The 22,907-nt window shown below is 37.6% G+C and overlaps 1 protein-coding gene across 1 annotated transcript; it reads right to left on the bottom strand.

Annotated features, from left to right (window-relative positions):
* Positions 1 to 618: 618 nt before the first annotated feature.
* LOC122088201 (CCR4-NOT transcription complex subunit 11) lies at positions 619 to 19,395 on the bottom strand. Its single transcript, XM_042657391.1, has 12 exons — positions 19,138 to 19,395; positions 15,293 to 15,403; positions 11,326 to 11,412; positions 8,822 to 8,875; positions 8,501 to 8,646; positions 7,673 to 7,826; positions 7,447 to 7,584; positions 4,475 to 4,546; positions 4,315 to 4,388; positions 4,066 to 4,207; positions 2,596 to 2,674; positions 619 to 890 (listed from the first exon to the last, which is right to left on the bottom strand). Exons 1-12 carry the CDS (start codon positions 19,282 to 19,284, stop codon positions 793 to 795), a joined length of 1,302 nt encoding a protein of 433 aa, XP_042513325.1. The 5' UTR covers positions 19,285 to 19,395; the 3' UTR covers positions 619 to 792.
* Positions 19,396 to 22,907: the final 3,512 nt, after the last annotated feature.

Below are 22,907 nucleotides of genomic sequence, written 5' to 3' on the forward strand. Positions count from 1 at the left end.
CGGACTCAAAAAGATATTAAACCATACCCAGCCTTCTTATATCTCGAACTATCTAAGAGTTTACATGTATTAAAAGAACTAAATAAAATAGCAACCTACAAACTAGTAATGCTACCTAGTCTCACAATCATTTTTTGACTAAAGTACGCTGCATTAACCCTACTTAATTAATGAGAAAAAGAAGAACGATGTCAGTCTACATAGCATATGCTAATACCCCTCTATGCCTATATACAGGAAAGAAATAGTATACGCCATGCACCTGGAATCTCTATCCATAAAAATAAACCTATGAAAAGGCTGGCAATGGTACGGTTGGATCCAGGGTTTGAGAAGTCGGATCGGATCAGCTGCTTTGGGGTGATCCCCATTCCAGCTGATCTGATTTCAATTTGGTCTGGATCTGGATCTGGATTTTGTTTTTTAGACCCTGGATGGATCGCCCTATGCGGCTCAAAATCTAGTCCACATCCTCTGCAGTCACTGCACCGGCGCAGGTAGCATCGGGTGGCTAGGAGGGCACACACCCCAAGGTGCTCTCAGCCATCCAGATCCTCACTGCACCAGTGCTACCTCAAAATCTCCTAAACATTATTTAATATGAATTTGGCCAGTAGAAGATTAAATCCCTTTGTCCTCTCATCATGCCATTCATCATAGGACATAATGATTGGTGATGAATATACAAAATGCCATTATTTATAGAACAGATAGAAGAATTAGACGAGAGGGAAATTAAAATTCGCTGACTTTAACAACAAAAAAAATAAAAGAACAAGATTTGATATTTATTCATTCCAAGGTTTTCAGGAGCCTGAACAACCCAGCTGCTTCCCTAATCCTTGAGAACTCAATACAGAATGCCTGGACCTCAATGAAAAGATCTTGAACTGCAATCCACAATTGTAACCATAAGGAACATAAACATGAAGGATTTATCTATTCACAACCACCCATATGGAATACAAACAATAAAATTATGTATTATGAAACCCACAATATAATCACCCTACCCTCTTCCCAAGAAAACCTTTTAACCTAAATACAGATCCCACGTCTACAAACAGGTGCCTCAACTACAAGTCCATAAATGCATAGGCAAATAAATATCTAACATACAGGTATATCAGACCCTAAAAACAAAAAACAAATTGATTGCACTGCTTGTGTACATTAAATCAGTATATTAATGTAACATACAAAGATAACTTTTTAGTGTTATTATATGCTTCAATTTTGGGAGATGGAATGAAAATAAACATGCCATTGTGACAACTATGGGAAGAAGAGGACATTGATTCTACCTTGGCTGTAAAAGTTGAACTGCTTTGACTGAGATTGCAAATAATTAGTTTCAGTAATGGAATTGAGCATGAAAGAAACCAATCAAAAGGTTTTACTCTCAGCCTTTAAGAAGCCCGTTCAGATTTCTACACCAAATCGGAATGGTCAATTGACGATTGATCTACTTCAATGGACCGCCTGAAAAAAATACATAACTTGAAAGGTACCAAGAGATAATAAAGTTGGAACTGAAATGCAGGAGACTCTCCTGGGCATGCATCAGGTCCTTGTAACTTGGGCTGGTTACCTCTATTACTCGTTTAATTGTGTGTTCAGATGAATGATAAATTTAATTTATAGGTCTTTGCTATTTTAGACTGATAGATACCCACAAAGAAAAGAGTTCCAAGAAAATAAAAAAAGACAGGAAAAAAAAAATTGGTTTGTTAATGATATAATGGATAAAAGAATAGAAGAATATGGAAAAGGACCAAAATTTTCCCCACTACCTTTACAACTTCCACTGCACTTGGGAAAGGCCAGCCAAATTCGCACAGAATAATTCAATGCTGGTGCTCGTTTATTGTCGTCTTTGCATCATATTGTTGCCATCCTGTCTCTTGAGCACAGTTGCAATAGGGTCTATTTTCCCAACAATGAAAGTCACTCACCATAATTTATCCGATCTCAGGAGGATGGATCTATTTACCAAAAAAAAAAGAGGATGGATCTAGAGTGATTGGGAATGGTTCTACAGCCCGCATCATGGGCCCTCTTTCAAATATAACTAAGACAAATGCTTAGTGGTGGTGTTTTAAATTCTAGACAAATGTTTAGTTTAAAGAACTTGTTTTCTCTTGACCTTTCTTTGTTTCTTCATTGATATTGGATATCGATAATTCTATATTTTAAGTTGGCTGTGATGTGTTGAACCTCAGATTATGAATCTTACCATCAGATTTTATTCTTAGAAAGTAACATGCCAAATTTAAGCTGTGAATATTGTCTTCATTTTCAATTTCTATCATCTTTCCCTTCACTTTTTCTCTATCATTTCTATCCATATTGTCTAAATAATTCCAGCATAAAATTACAATATACAACAACACTTTTCAACAAGAAGTAACCGAGACAGACCCCAAGATGAGTTTTACAATCAAGGATTCCACAAACATGGCCAACAAGCAGAGCACATATGGTAGCAACAAGCAAATGGTCATTTGTGCACATGTTAATTCACGCCAAATTATAGAATCACAGAGAATCACAACAAATAAGAATATCAAACACATATCAGCACCATGTCCTCACCATTGATTATCTTATTTCGAATCAAGCTTTGTAAGAAAACACATACAAGTCTGACAAGTCTGTTCTGCATATACTTATCCTGAGAAATAAAACAAGAACAAATTAGGAAATGAATTCACAATATGGCATGAGTCACTGACAAAAAACAAGACGAGATAAACATCAAGTACATAAAATAGCCCAAAAGAGTGCATGAAGCATTTCAAAAGAAGAATAAATAAACAAGCTTCCTTTATGCCTATTGAGGATCATAGTGCTTACAGCATTATTGGCACAAAGACATAAATTCAGAAGGTAACTTCACACATGCTCACCAGGAGAGAAGGATTAACTTAGCCAAATTACCCTCTGATTTTCTATACATATCGACTAATTGAGATAGGCTGTGACACTTGACACATGGCCCAATCAAGAGGATAATTAACCTGTACAGCAGTCGGATTGGCCAAATAAGGCTTGTATCTGGCTCAATTAGGCAGGATGTGGAGGCAAGCTTGCCTCTACAGCCTACAAGGTGAACTTAAAGTTCACCCTGCCACATGGGAAGTGAGCTGGGTCTCGCCACATGGCAAATATCATAATTTTTAAGGAATATCGTAGCTGACAAAAGCTTAAGATTCGAAAAGGCTGAGTGTAAAGAAATAACTAGAGGATACGCACATAAATTAGCACCATAGCATAGAATCGATAATCAAGTTACATGTCTAAAATTCCAATCCTTCGAAAAATAGTGCACATATATGCTTGAAAATCTGAGTTTCAGTAGGGGTCAATATGGAGTACAGGTAGAAATGGAGTATGTTGTGTTTGGGTTAGATTCTGGCCAACATGAACACAACCCATTTAGTGACTATCAACGTATCCAAACCTAACATGACCTGCCAACAAATGCACCTAGTCCTATTTCGGTACACCAGCCACAGATATTGTTGTCAATGTGCTGTGGGCTTATGTCAATGGGTCGTGTACTGCTTGCAGCAAATTGGGTATCAGATGCCATGTTTCAGGTCAATGGAGTTGAAAAGAAGATAATGTACAATCAACCATAAGAAAATTATAAACTCCCAACTCCAAGCACCCTACCCAAAGTCAAACCACTTAGCTGCACACCTCATTTTTCCAATTTAAATTAAGTGGGTCAAATTTATTGATTGGCTTAGACACCCTCAACCAAAACATGACCAATTCATAATGAAATTTGGTTGAGCCAGATTTCTCATGTTATATAGTCCCTCAACCCGGCCCACTGTTTGTTGAGCCAGTGTCTTTATGTTATATTGTCCCCCAATCCAGACCCACTAACTTTGTCATGTTTTTTCCCCCTCCATATTGGCAGTCATGTTGGAGATCTACCACCATAAATAGTATAGTTTAACACCATTAGATGAGATATTTGGTAGAGATCAGAGAGCGCATGCAGGAGGTTGGGAATGAAGATCACATGGGCAAAGAAAGGGGGAAGTAAAGGACCTTGATGTTCTCACAGGATGATATACAATTTGTGATATACATGTGCACAAATTCTGTGGGCAGATCAACCGCTGTTGTCAGCCTGTTTACAACTTCCATGGAGTGTAGACTCATGTCCATATTTACAAGGACTGTGAAGTATCTGTACCACAAGTTCAGTAAGAAAACATCAAATAGTAGTAACTGTATATACTTTCAGAAATTTGAAAAAGAAAAGGGTAAACAAAAAATAAATAATTAAAAACATACTCTGAAATTTCAGCAGAGTTCATCAACTTTATAAGAACCTCAACAGCAATAAGGGGATTGTGTTCTACCAGCTCCTGAAAGCAAGAAAAAAGGCCACAGTGGTATACAAGCAGACTGATAATATTAAGGAAATAACTCTTGAGACACCGTAAATGCGTACAGGTAACTTTCGTGGAGTCAGTCCACAGTGGTATACGAGCTTCGGGTCACTTGCCAACTCCACCAAAACTTGCTGGAAATAGAATGAAAAAGTAAGTGAAGAGAATAAATCATGTAGGAGGCCATGAGCATGGTTTAAAATTTCGGCAACCTATTTCGGTTTCAACATTGTTCAAAATGATATCGCATATGAATTGAGGGATCTTCAATGTTACAGTTTTTTCACCGAAATGGGCCATATTTCGGTACCACTTTGGTATTTTGGTCATTTAGGTTCGATTTCGACAATTTCAATGGTAAATTTCGGTTTTGAAATCCCAGTCGAAACAGCAATCTTGAACCTTGGCCATGAGGTTTCAAAATTTTGATAAGTAGGTGGGAGCAGCATTCCTTCTCTATTTCCAGATGTAGTAAGTAATCACACAATCACTTTAAAACAAAATAACCAATATTCAGAAAATATATTTAGTGCCTTCTTAGAGTTCCAATGGGTAAAAAACAAACAACTTTCTTTCCAGAAGAAAAGGAAAGAAAAAAGGGGGCAGCAAAAAACAACTCTGCAAGCTCCATTCTACCCTTCCATCATTTTTCCTTTTTTGTTTTTCACCCTTCCATCATTAAATATGCTTTTCTATCCAAAATTCATTTATTCTCAATGTTCTTTATAAATTCTTCACAGTTTTCTACTCCTTTTCTGTATTCCAAAAGTATTGTTTGGGAAATCATCACCATTCTATTTTCAGACTACAGTAACAAGACTAGTTTCAAAGTTATAATCAAAACTCCAGACATCTCTAGCAATAAGGTTAGAGTCCAAGTCCACAAGCACACACATCTAAGAAAATCTTTCCACTGAAATTGAAGATAAATAAACTAACAAACAACTAACCCTTTGAACATCTCCCTGATGAGTTCCACTAACCTGTAGGACAGGTTTAGGAAACAAGAACACAGAACAAAATCACAGTGAATTGAGAAGATACTAGAAAACAGAGCAGAACTGAAAAAACTTAAAACAATTCAACATCCAGCAATCTGATGTGGGAGGAATACTAGTCGAGTAGGCCCTTTCATAGGATAAAAAAAAAAAATCAAAAGGAATCCAACAGTGGGATCTTGACTTATAAGTAAAATCAGAAAATAACAACTCTAGATCCTATTTTTATGGAGAAATCCAGATCAGCAGATCCCAGTGATCTGGCTGAAACTTTGGTCAAAGGTAATGCTTGGAAATAGATTACAGTGATCCAATGACTTGGATTGCTGTGATTTGGTAGTGTTATAAACAGCTATGAAAGCCTAAAACAGGGCATCCGTAGGTTATGTAATGTCTGATATCAGACAACCATCAAATCCATACCCAATAGGATTCTCAATGGTTAGCTGTCCTATGAGAGAAAACAGGAATCGAGACCATAGTTGTCATGGTGCCATGGCGAACCAAGGCAATTGAGGTGGAAAAAATTCAAGGCTACACCAGAAATAGATATTGTTGAGCTTAAAACTTCTTTAACTGGGCCCCACCACATCCACACACAAGCTGCTGTTGACTAAACCTCATCTCCGAGGAGATCTTTTAAGACCACATGCCATCTCTGAGGCTCCAACGAATTGAATTTGGTCCAAATAACTTAAAGAAACCCACCACAACCACTTAAACCACTGGTTCAGAATCAACTCAAAATAGATAAAACAGACTCAGAGCCGCAGAAAGAAACCAGCTCTTCTTCTCCTCTTCACTTGAACAGATATGCATCACTCCCCCTTCAAAAAGTACCATTTTCCAGAAACTATAGAACCCTTAGATAATGAAAAGCTTTAAGATTTGTTTGGCCTTTCAACGGCCGGGATTGGTGTTCCCTTGACCCGGTGGGTGAAGAAATCCCCTCTTCACCCACTTAAAAACCAAAAAACCCCTTTTTTATGCTAGTAATTCTCTCTCCCAAAAACTCCCCTCTTTACCCATTGGACAAAAACCCTCCCCACCCATTTCTGTCCAACCCCCCCCCCTCTTTACCTATTGGACTAATTGCCTATCCCCCACCTTAAGCAAAACCACACCCTTTCGTCCGTTGGATAAAGAGGCTCCCCCTCTCCCATTGGCTAGAAAAAACTATAAATATCGCCCTCCTTTAGATTTCTGAGACCAGAATCCCACCTCACTCTTTTGTAGTGAAATTTTCCTTCCCTCCCCTCTTGATTTTCTTCTGATCTTCTAAGCGATCTTCATCAAGATCCGAAATCTCATTCGGATCTTCGAAGTGTTTTTTGGGATCTTGAAGATCTTCAATCCAAGTTCTTACTTAGATCCAGTTTTTTGTCAAAAACAATATGTTCTTGAGCCCCCTCCCTTGAGTGTTCTTGAGTGTTCTTGAGCGTTCTTGAGATAGAAATCCCCCCCTTTGAGGTTCTTTGGGTCTACGAAGAGATCTTTGTCAAGATTTGAATTTCTGTTCGGATCTTCAAAGTGTTCTTCGGAACCATTGTAAGGCATAGAGACAATGACTTGGAATTCCAGGTGGAATTTGATCATTCCTACTACTATGCCAATGGGTAAAAGGCCAAGAATATCTCTCTTTGTGTCATCATAAGCCCTAACTCCTTGTATGGAAGGTTTTAAGTCGGGGACACTTAGTCCCAAGTGCTTAAGGGCCTGGAGAGGGAACACAATATGTAATGCCAACCTATTATCTATAAGGACATGTGGGATCCTCATCCCGTTACAACCTATGATGATGTGTAAAGCTTTGGTTCGTTAACACCTTCAACCAATAAGTCCTTGTCACTGAAGAATAAGGTGGTTGATGCATATACGTTTTCTTTGCCCTTGACCTTTGCCTCCCCCTCCCCACCCCCTTTTTGGTACTTTCAGAACATAAGTAGACATCTGATGATATACTTATAACTTACTAAGGTTTCACATCATTTTTCAGGACACTTGTCACCATTCCTTTAAGAGCACAGTAAACACACCTCCTGTTGTGCAGGTATAAGTGGTCCCTTCAAGGCTTTTGCAATCAACTCCCTAACTGCAGCACCTCTGCTAGTGTCAGCACACATACCATAGTCCCATAACAGCTCATGGTTATTGTCAGGGTTCAGCCACACAAGCTGCAAAAGATTGGGAAACCGCTAAGCCCAATAAGACTAGCAAATCCCAAGAATAATTAAATATTAACTTGTCATGTAAAAGTCTTGCCTCCCCGTCTTGTATTGGGAGTCGCGGTGGGAGAGGTCGGATCCACTGAGGATTTAATCCTTCCAATGACAAATTTTGAAACAATCCAGTCACTGTCTCATCCCTATCTCCAGATCCAACTCTTGGTTTAGAGCCAGGTGGTGTAAATTCAAGCCTGAAATGCCAACATGTCAAATAGTTAAAAAGAGATAAAACAGAAAATACGCATGTCAATTGAAACATTTGCAGAAATCCACATTTTAAGTCCTTTAAAGGATAAAATAAGTTGAATAAATGAAAAATAAGGGAAAAACTACTTTACACAGCCCAGTTTAGGAAGGGCTTACTAAACGGCCCACTCTCATTGTGTCACATAGACAGATGATGTGGCTATTCCGACCGCTGGATAGAGAGGATATGGTATGGTTTAGTCATGTGTCAAATGTCAATGCCCAATTTAGTGAAATATTTTCGGTGTATTGGCATGCATCACCATGTATATCCATGCACATCTAAAGTACTCTGACTACTATTGTGCACCCTCCGCAATTTTGGATTTTTCAAAGTTCTATTTTGTCACTTGCCAACTCGTTTTTGGGCTGAAACTTGACATGGGAGTAGGGGACCTTGATATCTACCTGTTCACAAAATTTGGGCCCCATCTGATCTGCCATGTGGCAGATTTTTAGGGGCCATTTAGGATAGGCTTCCTACACAAACCGTTTAGGAAAACTGCCCCTTAATAATGAATAGTGGTAAAACAATAATAGTAATAATAAAAGGGACTCATTCATTTTTTCTTTTAAATAATAAAAAAAATCGGTTTTAATTTACAGAAAAGGGTCTTACTCTGGTGAATTTGCATCACAACCGCGAGGTACGTCAGGGTCTGAAATTACATTTTTGACAGCAGCAACCCTGAATAAGCTAGTATAAGGTTCTGGCTGTACTTCATCACAATATTGCTTTTGCAGCTGTTCACGTTGCGGGAGAGCCTAAAATTCCATCGAAAAACATATGAATAGCTATTAACTTGAGGAAATTTGGTTCAATAAAACATGCCAAGCAACCATTGCAAGCCTCAGAAAGGCAAATCATTTTCAAAGCTAAACTTGACATCAATTTAATCCTACATATGTAGCAAAGCACAAGAACATATATAGAACTCACATGTAATGAAGGGTCAAATCCTTTGACATAATCAACGGCCGATTGCCTGAGTACCTGCATTGCATGAAAATTTTCCAAATGAAGAACATATTGGTAGACATGAATATGAGAGAGGGTCAAAACATATTTAAGAATGGAGAGATAAAGATGGAAAAAAAAAAACCAAATGACACTTCCAACCCAAGCTCCTATAAGTGAGTCATGTCAAGTCTTATATTGGATATCCCTTTGGCTGTTAACTATTAGAAGGCATTATAGGTCAAGGACCAGCTTGTCCCTTGGATGAATTTGTCCAGTGAAAAGTGGAAGACAAGTTGAACTACATGTGCAGCAGGCAACTTTTAGCAAACGCCCTGTCAATTGATTCCTATATCAGAGAAGATTAATAGTCTTAACCAAGAAATCTGAACCTCTCAGAAATAAGGTATGAGGTCTCGCGGGATTCTGGCAAAATCTAGGTTTCATTTCGATCTCACAAGGTCTCCTACTACGATATACATTTTTGTCAAAGTTCCGACCGAAATTTCACAGTTTCAGAGAAATTTTGACCATGTTTCGGATTTCAATATTGTTTCGGTCAAACCCTTTGTATAATGCAACGTTTCAATCGAAATTTTGCAATTTTGATGATATTTTGACCATGTTTCAAATTTTGGTATGTTTCGACTCCGAAGAGGAAAAATCTCGAGAAAACCTCGATTTTTGTGAATTTTGGCCAAATCACAACCATATCTCTGTGATGAACCATGTATCGCATTTGATAATTATGAAATGGTTCCCAATTTTATGTTTATTCATTCCTAAAGCATATTTCAGTCATCTTAGTAGAATCATGTGTATTCTAGTACCAAATTTTGTGTATCCAACATCATACAACTTTCCTAGGTCCAAAGCCAAATTACCATTTTGGGTGTTTTTTATTTTTAAGTCTAAGGGGTTCCACTATATTTAAAAGGGCCTAAAATAAGGTGTTCTACAACTTTCATGACCTAATTTCTCCATTTGGCCCCTAAACCAAACATTGACATTCCCAAGGGGAAAAAAAAAAAGGAAGTTTCGGCCAAATTTTCATTTTCGACCGAAACCTCGAACCTTAGTCAGAGGGCACAATGATCAGGAAAAATAGGATCCAGTTAATTACCAAAAAAAACCCAAGAACTAATAGAAAAACGAACTAACACTTTGTTTATTTCAGAAAAGTATATATGGTGGGAAAATAGTTCTAAATCTCGGTCGAAATCAATTTGTTACTGGTTTCAACCGGTTTCAACCAGTTTCAACTTGTTTCGACGATATTTCGCACATTTTGGTAGTTTCGATTAGTTTTGACTTAAAAATACCAAGTTTCGACAAATTTTGACCAGTTTTGAGTCTTTTGACCAGCCTAGTTTCGACCCATGTCTCAATGCTCGAAACCTGCCTTGAGATCAAAATTCTTATCCTTGGGTGGGAAACATCGCACACTTGCTTTAGACACTTTTACATAAATTGCACATTTTTATTGTGTATGTTGTATCTGTGGCAAGGATTAAAGTATCGGTATCGGTCACCATATCGATCAGCCAAAATTAAGATATGTATCGGAGGGTATCGTATCATATCGGAAATACACTAAGATACGCAAAAGATACACATAAATGGATAGGAAACATTTTTTAAACACTTTTGCATAAAATATTTGTTAAAAAAAGCTATTGATAACATTTATTATGCATAAAGACTAAATTAAGGGTATCGCACTAAGAATTCAAGGTTTGTAGTTGTCCCATAAATGTAAAATCCTTGTCCCCAACCTTAATTTTCACTTTAGTTAGAGAGAATCTTTAAAAAATCGTGTTTTTCTGAAAAAATTACCCATCTTGGCCATTATATGACCGTAGCGCACTGTATCGGTACATACCGATACTCACCGATACCGATCGATATATACCGATACTCACCAATACGTAGCGATACTCACCGATACATACCGAAACGTACATTTCACTTCAATTTTATATTTTCCAGAGTTGTATCGGTGCATATCATATCGTATCAATGTGTATCGATGGTGTATTGATGCATATCGGTATGTATCGTAAGATATATATAGATATGAAAGGATTTTAAAAATTCCATGTATCGTATCGGTCAGCTAAATTTAAGATACATATCGGAGGTATTGTATCGGCATCGGAAATACTTTAAACCATGGTCTGTGGTATGCAAATCCACCTCCCTGAGGAATCAGAAACAATGCGAAAAAACCAAGTACTCAATGTACAAATCTTCATACAAAAGCAAAACACATTTTTTTTCATAAGAATCTACACCACCACATCCATATCTTTAAGCTGCTAAAATAAGCCCAGCACTAAGTGTCAATCAGAATGAAAAAGAAAGTCTACCAGTAACCAGATTTCTCTTTTTATTTATTTATTTTTTTTAAGCAGCATGTTCCAAAAAAAATAAAAAAGAAAAGAAAGAAAGATATCCCCGCAAATGAAGAAAAATAAAATTTGAACCTCTTTGCTGTTATCGGCATCAGCAGAACCTAACAACTGGAGAACAAAAGCCCTTTCCATTTTCTCAGCTGCATCATCGCATGCTGCCTGTAAAGAAACAAGAGTTGAAACCATAAACATGCAAATTCTAACACCTAATGCAGCATATCATTCAATGAAAAGAAGTCATGCACCCTCATATCATGACCACAGTGTAGCAATGAATCCCGTGGAAACAAGGAAGCAACATCTAAATTTGTTAAATTTGAAACCCATGTGACACTAAAAGGAATGTTAGGAACATAATTGAAACAGATATACACAAAAACCTATAGATAAAATTACTCTTTTGCAAGAAAATATTTAAAAAAAAAAAAATTGTTTAGAGAATCACATTGAGTGTCTCGAAGAGAGAGGCAACCGTGGTTCTTGCAGTGGAACCTGCAGCAGTGACAGTTAGCTTCTATTCTGCAACTCCGGGAGCAGTGGATGCCTTCCGCAACTGCTTTTTTTTTTTCTTTTTTTTTAATGAATAAAAATTTATATTACGAAGAAAAGGAGAAGAATACACAAGCCCAGGGGCCAAGGAGAAGAAAACAAACAAACAAACAAAGCAGCAAGTCAACTAAAAGGGGGGGGGCGGCTACAAGAGCACGAGAGTTGGCAGTCCATCTACAAAGGTTGAGTTCCATCCAAATGTAGTTCATGGCATAGTTATCACAGCGTCAAATCGATCCAAGGCGGTGGAGGGGTGGCTAATCAATTTGGCGATGAATCACCCATTATGGCATTACCATGGCGGTCAAATCGCTCATGTGTCATTTTTTATTTTCTCTATTTTCTAAAGTTATTTAGTATGCTACTTTTTTATTTCCCCTATTCTCTAAAGTTATTTAGCATGCTACAAGTCTACAATATATACCCTATAACATATAAAACCAACATTAAGCAACATCAAATCATCAAAAATCAACATAACCCTATCAAAATCACCCTGCATTTTATAAAAAATCGACTGCCTAGTGAATCAGGCATGACCTGGCGTCCATGGCGGTGTCATGGCGACGCTAATCAGCCAATGGCGACCGCCATTTGTGAATCACGTAAATCGTAGCACTGCCATGAACTTCTTTTTCCGCTAGGACGCCAAATCGCCGCCTTGACGACGCCATGACAACTATGGTTCATGGAGGCACAAAAAGCTAATTTCCCAACGGTGTCACAAATTGAGTTCCCACCAAACGTCATATCGACCCAGATCCATGCTCTTTGAAGGGGGAGAGATCTTCTCCTGGCCGGCCAACAGCTATTGAAGACTTTCTTCCAAATGGAGGCAACAAAAAAGGGGCAAGAGAAGAATAGGTGATCTATATCTTCGTAGCCATTCCTACATAGGCAACATGAAGGGGAAACCTGGATGTAACAATGAGATGAGGAAAGACTGCGTGGGGAGGAAATTGGAGAAGTAAAGCTTTGGTGGGGGGATGTAACTTTTGAACCAGACAATCTTGTACCAAGGGGAGGGGGCCTCGAAATCTCACCAAATCTCAAGCAAAAAAGGGCACTAAAGATACTTGAGGCCAAAGGGAGCCAAATCATGTCACCTCTACCGCAGTGCCCCAGGAGGTGAGGGAGGGAACTCCAGAGATCAGATAAAGGGGGGATGGGGGGGACATGGTTGTAAGTATCGGTATGTATCGTACCATATTGGCCGATACGTATCTGTATCGGCCCTTACTGATACGATACATTGAATTTTTAATATCCTTTCGTATCGATATGTATCATACCAAAGCGCACCGATACACACCGACACAATACGATACGCATCGAGACGATACGATACGATACGATACTCTATGGAAAAAATAAAATTGAAGTGAAATGTACGTTTTGGTATGTACTGGTACATATCGGTGCATATCGGTATGTATCAAACGATACATATCGATATGGTACGATACTTACCGATACAGTGCGCTACGGTCATATAATGGCCAAGGTGGGTCATTTTTCAGAAAATTTTTTTAGGGGTTTTTGTCCAAAATTGCTGTCAACTATATTTCTCTCTAACTAAAGTGGAAATCAAGGTTGGAAACAAGGATTTTACATTTATGGGACAACTACAGACCTCGAATTCTTAGTGCGATACCCTCAATTTAGTGTTTATGCATAATACATGTTATCAATAACTTTTTTTAACAAATTTTTTATGCAAAAGTGTATAAAAAAGTGTTTCCTATCCATTTATATGCGTATCTTTAGAGTATCTCTGATATGATGTGATACCCTCCGATACGTATCTTAATTTTGGCCGACCAATACGACGATCGATACTGATCCTTTAATCGTTGGGGGGGGGGACCTCATGCCATGGGAGATTATATAGGAGACCATGTAAATTTTGTCTAGGCCAAAGGAGTGGATAGATATAGAGCTCACCACAATGGAAAGGACAACCAAAGGATGCCACTTGTCAAGCCCAAGGGAGGTAGATAGACCATTATCAATCCTAAAGGAAATGGCCACAATAGCAATGTGCCTAACCTACAAGATCCTGTGTCAAACCCATGACGCATCAGAGGAGGGAACCGACCAAATCAAGTCTCTGTGAAGAGGCCAGCATAAATCCACAAGATCCTGATCCTGTCTTGCTTGGAGGCTAATTTCGAAATCAACTTAAGGGTACCAACAAGATTAACATCATTTATTCTTCTCAAACCAAGACCTCCTTATGATTAGGGAAGGTAGATTGAGGCCCACTCAATGGGGTGAAGAAACCTGGCCAACTCAACCTCTTTCCAAAGAAAAGAGCACATAAGATATTCAACCATTTTGATAATGGACTTGGGCAAACCAAACACACCACAACAGTAAATGTAGAAAGATTGGAGTACTGATCTGATGAGCTCCATGCAACCTGTGAGAGAAGTTTGGTTTTCCAAAGCTGAAGCCGTTTGCACATAAGGTCTAACATGGGGGTGCAATGATGGGTAGTCAAGCTGGTAGTGATGAGGGGGAGGCCAAGATACATAACAAGGAGGGAGCCAAGAGAGAACCTGGTGAGATGGAGAAGGTGGGCTTCTTCTTATTTTACATTAAAAAAAAAAAAAAAATACATAAACAAGTAGAAGTAAAGGATAATCCACATAAACGATAAAAATAGTATAAAACAACATAATCAATCAGCATAGAAAGACAATCAGATTACACTAGCCAAACAAACTTACAATTAATTAGTGACAATTATATTAGGCAATGCAAAAGATAACAAAGCCTCTTCAGCACATAAGCATAGTGAGATCCAAAGCCTAACACCAGATTCTAAACAATTTACAAAATTGTTAAGCATACTTTATTAACTCAAATAGAGCAAGCCCCCAAGACTGCAATTGTCGAACAAGAAAGAAATTATCCTATGCGGTACAATTAATAAATCCTGCCACAGAGGTGCACAAGCACACAAAATGGCACAAAGGCATGCAACTAGGTGGCATGGTGCCAGGCTCGTGGTTGAGGTGCAAATCTTATTAACACTGCACAAAGCATGGAACAGTAGGAATCGAAGTTACAGTAATATAAGAACAACACTGCACAAAGCTTGGAACATCAGATATCAAAGTTACAGCAATATAAGATAGATGCTTACTAATTTAGAAAAGATTTGATATGATTAACAATCTTGTGGTCGAATTGACGAGGCAGTAACCCATGCTCCCTAAACTTCCACATATTTAGATGGAGCTTTTAATTCATACAAGCTACGAGAGTAATATTGAGGAGAGAGGAAGTATCTGGTGATGCATAGTGCAAACAAAGAAAATCTGATCCAACACAAATTGGATAATTCCAATGGCAATTTGGAGGGAACCAAAACACAAACCAAATAGGATTCCCATTGAACACCTTGAAAGGCACACAGCATAACTTCTTAAAGACATATCACCACAACTCTTAAAATGTGTCATAAGTACCAACGTATGCTTACATTTATAAGAAAAGAAATGAACGGGCTTCCTGAAGATAGCTGTGAAGAATAAGTCCGATGGAGAATAGCAAATGCCACTAAACGCTGAGTGGGTTTGAGCATCTTTTTCTCCTGGGGAAAAAAGAAATCTCATCAGTTGGCAATTACTGGCATCTTTGTTGCAAAAGACATCAATGATATCACATTCAACGCACAAAATTCACTTGAATCTTGACTTGATTTAGAATTTTGTATAGAAGATATCACCTAAAGTTATCAGATGCCAAGAAAAATAATAAAAGGATGGGGGGAAGCGAAAGTTAAGCTGCACGAACCCGTCATGTGGATAACAAGATCATTCTTCCTAAATAACAGGTGCATTTCAATCAAAGGAGACAGGTAGAGCTGCTGGAGGAAGTATCTTGAGTTTAAGCCAAATAAATCTTTTTTTTTTTTCTTTTTTTCTTTTTCTTCTTTTCTTTCTTTCTTTCTTTCTTTATCTTGAGTTTAAGCCAAATAAATCTTTTTTTTTTTTCTTTTTTTCTTTTTCTTCTTTTCTTTCTTTCTTTTTCTCTTTTTTTTTTTTTGTTTTTTTGAGAAAAATAAATCAATCAAAATCTAGTAATGCATGCACAGCAAAGGAACACTAAATGTAATGCGAAATAGCATCATCTTCTGTACAAAAAACTCACTAATACAAGCATCCTGACCATCTAATGCTGATTTACTGTCAATCCTCCCAGCATCTATTTCACATTCAGTCAGTCAGAATTGTCACACTTCAAGACTTCTGAATAAATAAATCTAGGGAGCAAGACTTCTCATCTCAATATTTGTTTCCACTTCCAATAACCCCTAATGATTTCAAAACCTTTTCACTGACTACAAGAAATATTTCTACAAGTGCCTCGCAGTTTAATTCTTCCAGATATCAAAAAAGTGGCTCAAAAGTCTCATGCCACTGGCATGTCAGCAGTAAGATCCCCAACAGGGTAAAACATAATATCTAAGCTGTTTGCGATTGGTAATTATGATTTGTACCTTAGTTAGAAAAGGTTCTTCTTTCATTTCTTCTCCTTTCCCTTTTATATGAATGTCCTTGAATTACTTTAGGAATTTATTTTCTATTGACACTGTTCAATCGAGACATATTTGGGAAGGTTTTATTTGATAAAGGAAGTCTTTATGAGACATATTTGGGAAGGTTTTATTTGATAAAAGCAAGTCTTTATGATTTACTTTTTGCCAGAACTTTAGGTGGGTAATATGAGCTTTTATCTTTTTTACTTTCAAGTAAGAATTTGGCAGTTACTCCTGTTGAGTTTAGCGCTAGGCGCTAATCCTAAACAGCAACAAGGCCGATAGGGGCATTTATGTCCTATCGGCCCCATATCTCTGTGACTAGGTTTTTCTTCTTTATGGGGGTATTTTTGTACTTTTCTTCAGCACCATTTAATATAAGTTTTGAGGCATAACCTGCGATCATACTATTCTGGTCTGATCCATAGTTGTCACAGCGTCAAATCAATCAAAGGCGATGGAGGGGTGGCTAATCAATTTGGCAATGAATCGCCCATTATGGCATTACCATGGCGGTCAAATCGCCCATGTGTCATTTTTTATTTTTTCCTATTTTCTAAAATTATTTAGTATGCTATTTTTTTATTTCCCCTATTCTCTAAAGTTATTTAGCATACTACAAGCCTACAATATATACCCTATAACATATAAAACCAATATTAAGCAACATCAAATCATCAAAAATCAACATAGCCCTATCAAAATCACCCTGCATTTTACAAAAAATCGACCGCCAAGTGAATCAGGCGTGACCTGGCGTCCATGGCGACGCCTATCAGCCAATGGCGACCGCCATTTGTGAGTCACGTAAATCGTAGAACTGCCATGAACTTCTTTTTCGGTCAAATCGCCGCCTTGGAGATGCCATGACAACTATGGTCTGATCGCAAGTTACTCCTCTCTTTTGGGAGTCTCTTTCGATCACACCTCTCTCTCTCTTCTCTCCTCTTTTCTTCTTCTCTTCTTTCCTCTCTTTCTCTGTTTTGATTACAGGTTTCTGGGATTGTAACAACTCCTAAGCCTCAAACTCATTTCTTATTTCTTATTTCTTAAAATAGAAATCAGATATTTTGACAACTTGCTCGTGTTATAAAAATTCAAATGATTGACAGAGCTTGAACAAATTCAAGTTGACTCCACGGAAGACTGGGCACCTAAATAACTTCTTAAGTTATTAGAATTTAGAACAGAAGAAATCTTCAACATTCTTTTCTTTATATTATAAAAATCTAGGACATTAATAGTAACATCTAATATTGATTTATGAATGAATGAACTGTCTACACTCACCATAAGAGGTGAACACAACTTCATGAAACTATTAAAAATCACTTCACTGTTGTATATAATGAATTATAGAAAGGGTGGAGGGGAGGGAACGCACAACTTTTTGCTGACTCCAATAAACAAGCACTACAAACAATACATTCATAAGAACCAGAACCAGGCTCATACTTAGGACCATGGTTCTTCAAATGGGCATTTTGGTTCAGGCCAGTCCAAACCCATGGTCTGGGTGTTCTTACTGGTTCACCGCTTCACAAAGAAGCTGTTTCCCGACTCAAACCTGTGACCACTAGGTCACAGTGGAGCAACCTTACCAATAGTAGTACCTATGTTTAGACCTAGTTACTAATTTGGTTATTTAGTAGTAACTACTTAGCTATTACTTGTGTTTTTCTATTTTCTTCAGTTTCTTAATATACAAGGGAACCACTAACATGCATGGGCTTGTTTTTTCACTTCTTATTTTTCTGTTTGACTTTCTAGAGGTTACTACAATCCTCTATATATTTTAAGGGCCTTAGCGCCCATAAACCGTGATTTTAATGAAGAATAAAATTAGCTTGTGCCATTATTTTGTTGTGAGATACAGTTGAGTGGTGGGATGCCCTTGTGGTTAGTGAGATACTGACCAAGGCCATAGGTGAGAGGCCTTGGTCATATACCCTATTTCTACCATATTCTCTTCAATTCTTAAACCTATTGAAGCTGCCCGGGATCTTCTGAAGTTGTGCTATTGCCTTCTGGTACCATTGGAGTAAGATACTACTGGTGGTGATTTGTGAACAGCATACTTCTAACACTAATAATGGATTTAATGGGGATACAGTTCTCTTCTCCAGCAGACCAATCACTTTATGTCAATAGGATGAACAAAAGTACCATTTAAATGGTCCCCTTCGACTGATGAACATTCCCCCTTAAACCAAAAACATACTGTGCAAGTTGCACTTGGCACTTAGGTGCAGAACCATTGCGTACGAATAACCAACTATTGGAAGGAAAACGAGCTAATTGACATAATAATTCAGAAATTAAACAATAAAGAAAGAAATGCTTTGAGTTTAATTCTGTATGTATCCGGAAGTCACCATATGGGATTTTTCATCACGAGATTCCGGAAGAAAACATCATAGTCTCAGTAGCTACCCAAATTCCATCTATCTAACAAAAAACCCTTCTTGGACTAAATGGACTTCAATCACCTAACCATTTTCTGTCAGAGAATAAAAGAGGGGGGGGGGGGGTTGCAGTTGCAGATTTACAGGAAATTGTCCCAAAATTTTTTTAATTGATCTACTTCGTAAAATTCTGCACTACTAAAAAGACTATTTTGAAAACCTAGCTCAGTTCTCTTCTAAGCCAACACTCGAGCCCAAAACCCAAAACCCTGATCAAGTTACCAACAGTACCATTGCAATTCAGAAACACTACCACGTAATAGAGATCAAATCTTTAAGAAGTTAATACACACAAATGGATAGAAGGAAAGGACAGCTTACCTCCAACAGAACCGCGAGCGAGCAGCATACTCTGAAATGCATATCTGGCTGAAATTTAGAGCCGAAGTCCGAGATGATTTCTTCGAACGGCCGTTGATCAGAGTTAAGCAGAGAGAACAACGTCTTAGAATCTTGAATGCCGATCATCTTCAAGATCACAGGGATGATTTGAAGTGCACAGAGGTCTCTTTACGAACTGAAACGAGAGAGAGATGTCTCAACTCTCACGGGAGGGCTTTTTTCTACTTTCCTCCTCATGCGAAATAAACGTTATTACGTCAGTCACGAATGTTCCTTCCTGCTCCCAAGTGAAGTGATCCAATACACCAAGTGTGCATGAGCTCACAAACCCAGCTTCGATGGATAGAACCGTTGGATCTGAATCCTTCATTCCAACATAGCCTAGACTCTAGAGTGAAAGCTCTTCCAGTCTCTGACGAATTGTTGTGATGGATTCTAATCAAATGTTTGTTATTTAAAATTTTCTTTATCGACGTCCACCACCGATTAGAAGCCTTCTTTCTTTTCATATTTGGGTTTGGGAAGAGTGTATGATGACTCATATTCTTTTCAATAGTAGGGGAAAAGAATAGATCACTACCTAGTTGTGTATCCCTACATCGACATAGGGTAATAAAAAGATCACCCTACATCATGGTTGGATGCACATACGTCTCTCTTGGTTGCCTTTGTACTAGCATAGTGGCCATGTAAACAAGTAATATTTCTACCTAAATATTTATTAAGGAAAAGGGAGAGGGTTCCGTAAAAGGCAACGTGGCTTCTGCACTAGTGTAAGGATCAATGAGAGTGGCATGTGGAAGCATCAACTGTGGTAGGATTTCCCCTTATCATGTGGGGTAAGGGTAGCAAGGCAGTAATTTCTCCTTCTGTCTCAGTGTGGGGGCCATGCTGCATTTTAAACTTTCTTTTTTTCTCCCGAAGGAAAATTATGAGTCATATACAAAGATGGCAATAGATTACAAAAATAACGAAAAAACCTTAGTTTGCTATCAGGTTGTGCAACCCTTATACCAATGCAAGGACCAATGAAAGCACACAAAGGGGCATCAACAAGGATAGAGCTTTTTTCATTTGACAAGGGACTAATGGTAATTTCGCACCCTCCTCTGTTTGGGCAATAGCGTTCTTTTCCTAACCAAATTACCTAGAACAATGCCCTTCCTTCACTATTAAGTTTTTTCTTTTTATTTTTTTATTTTTATTTTATTTTTTATTTTTTATTTTTTACATTTTTGCCCCCATTAACATTTTCCTTCCATTAATGTTCATACTTTTTTTACATTTTTATCCCCAACTACCATTTTCCTTCCATTAATGTCCATGCATTTTTTTTTTCCCACTTATTCATACATGTCCACGCACCTCAATGTAGGCCCTAACATTATTTCGCCATTTGGCAAACTCTGTTTTAACAAATTTTGATTATATCTGATTAACCATGTGACAAATATTTGAGTCATCTTGATAACTTATCTCAATGGTTGGTTATTGAAACATTCACCTTTATTATAATTTCTTTTGTTTGCACCATTATTATTTCCTTTCAAATTGATTTATACCTCTTCACATTTTCTCTTTTGGCAAAAAAAAAAAAAAATTCTTTACTCCAATTAATTGTGCAAAGTAAAAAAGAGGATATAACAATTCTTGCGATTGGATGGACGAAGCATGATCTAGATTGACCACCTATCAAATTTTAAAATCAAAATCAATTGTGTGGCAACATGATTTGGCATCTTTGATTATATTTTTAATCATCATTTATTATCAATTATTTTTCTAAAAATATTCTTCTCTCATGGATTTAAAGATTTTTATTTTCACTAATGTAAAACTCTATTTTGATCAAAACTTGACATGTAACGAAAGAGTCAACAAAAGATACCTTAACATTCCTTTTATAATCCACAAAAGTGGGTTGCCCTAGAAGCCATTCTTATTCCTAAAAGTTTTTTATCCCATCCAATCTACTATGCCCATCTACCCTCCCTTTTTTTATCCATGTGCTCTAAAGTGCTTATATAATAACTCTAAAGTACTTATATAATAGCACTTGCATAGAGGGGAATCAAGAACCTTGTCCTTTTTTGTTTTTATTTTAAATAAAGTGCACAACCGATCCTTGCAATCAGGTCAATTTGAATTTTAACACCCCTCACTAGAGGTCCCTAGCTACACAATGGCATTAGGACAGTTAGGGTGGTGATATCTTGTATCCAAATGGTTGATGATGAAAAGAAAATGTTGGTTCAAACTGACATGAAGTCCATGTGCCCTTGATTTATTTAAATGGAAACAAACTATGTTAATCTAAAAGAAAGTGTTGGAACATTTCCCTTTGGCTGCACTTTATTATAGATTTAATTATTTTATCTTTTCTTTATATCTTAAAATCGTCTGTTGTGAGGCGATGAGGTGCAGTAAGCATTCAATTGCGGAGGTGCATGACCCAGCCCTCTCAACCATTGAAAACTCAATTGAAAATCATGTTATCATGTGAAGGGAAGCATTGATTTGGTGAGAGGTTTTTTTTTTTCTTTTTTTGCTACCCTCCAAGGTGGTACAATCTTACATTTTTCCCATCTCGATGGAACTCTAATAATCTCCCCCTCCACCATGGTTTGAGGAATCGGAGTGGATCGATCAGGATCGAATGAATTGGATCAGAATTGAACTTGATCGATCTTAATTCTTGGTCGATATAGTATCGGTTGATCAGTATGGACAAAGGGTCAAATAGTCTTAATTTTTTTTGTTTAATTGAAAACATAGGTATTTTTGTCTGACCCTGATCGATCTAGATTGGTATCAACCTTGACCGATCCCATTCTCAATACCGATTTCTCAAACCATGGAGGGCCTAAGATCTTCCCATCTTCTTCTTCACGTGGGAACCATCAAAATATTTTTCGATTCCATCCTTAGAGGCACACCGAGTTTCTACGCCCTTATAAGTCTTTACATCAGATTATTTGCTTTTGGGGTAAAATTTTTACTTCTGTGATCCCCATAAAACCTCAACACTGTGATCAAAATTATATTTTACCAAATTAATTCAGAGGTTAGAGGTAATGACTTAAAAAAGATCTTACTCCACCCTAGGCGAAGGAAAACTAGAGGTTTGATGTCGTGGCTTAAATTACTCCACCCTAGGTGAAGGAAGACTTTCCATAACTTGATGCCCTTGCACAGAAGGCAAAAAGTAACCCATGATGGAATCATTTGAAGCCAAAACGACCCCGAGGAGGGAAAGAAAATATTTGAAGCGACCTTTTATTCCTTCGTCTCTCTCTCTCTCTCTCTCTCTCTCTCTCTCTCTCTCGCGTTGGGTGGACAGCTAAGGAGGCTGCGATAGAATATTTGAAGGCGAGAAGGAGCTGGACAGGTAAGGAAGATGCGGTACGCTTTAGACTTTCGTTTATCATATCTCTGCTTTATTCTCACAGATCGACTTATAGAATTCATTACATAAAGCACAGAAAAAACGGACTGATGAGTGGAGAGAAACAGATCATTGCTTAGTTGGACTCACTAGTTACTACCAAGAACTACCAAGAAAATTAAGGATGGCTGATCATTCTCGTATGGGACTGACCTATACAAATAGAATCCTTCTAAGAAAAAATTCTGTCGTGAATTCCATCTGTATGAATCAAACCATACGAAAATGTGGTCCTTCGTATAAGAACCACCTGATCCACACTTCAAATGTTAAACATTTTTATACAAGTCTGTGATGAACATGT

This window comes from Macadamia integrifolia, chromosome 2, assembly GCF_013358625.1.
Source record: "Macadamia integrifolia cultivar HAES 741 chromosome 2, SCU_Mint_v3, whole genome shotgun sequence".
NCBI lineage: Eukaryota > Viridiplantae > Streptophyta > Magnoliopsida > Proteales > Proteaceae > Macadamia > Macadamia integrifolia.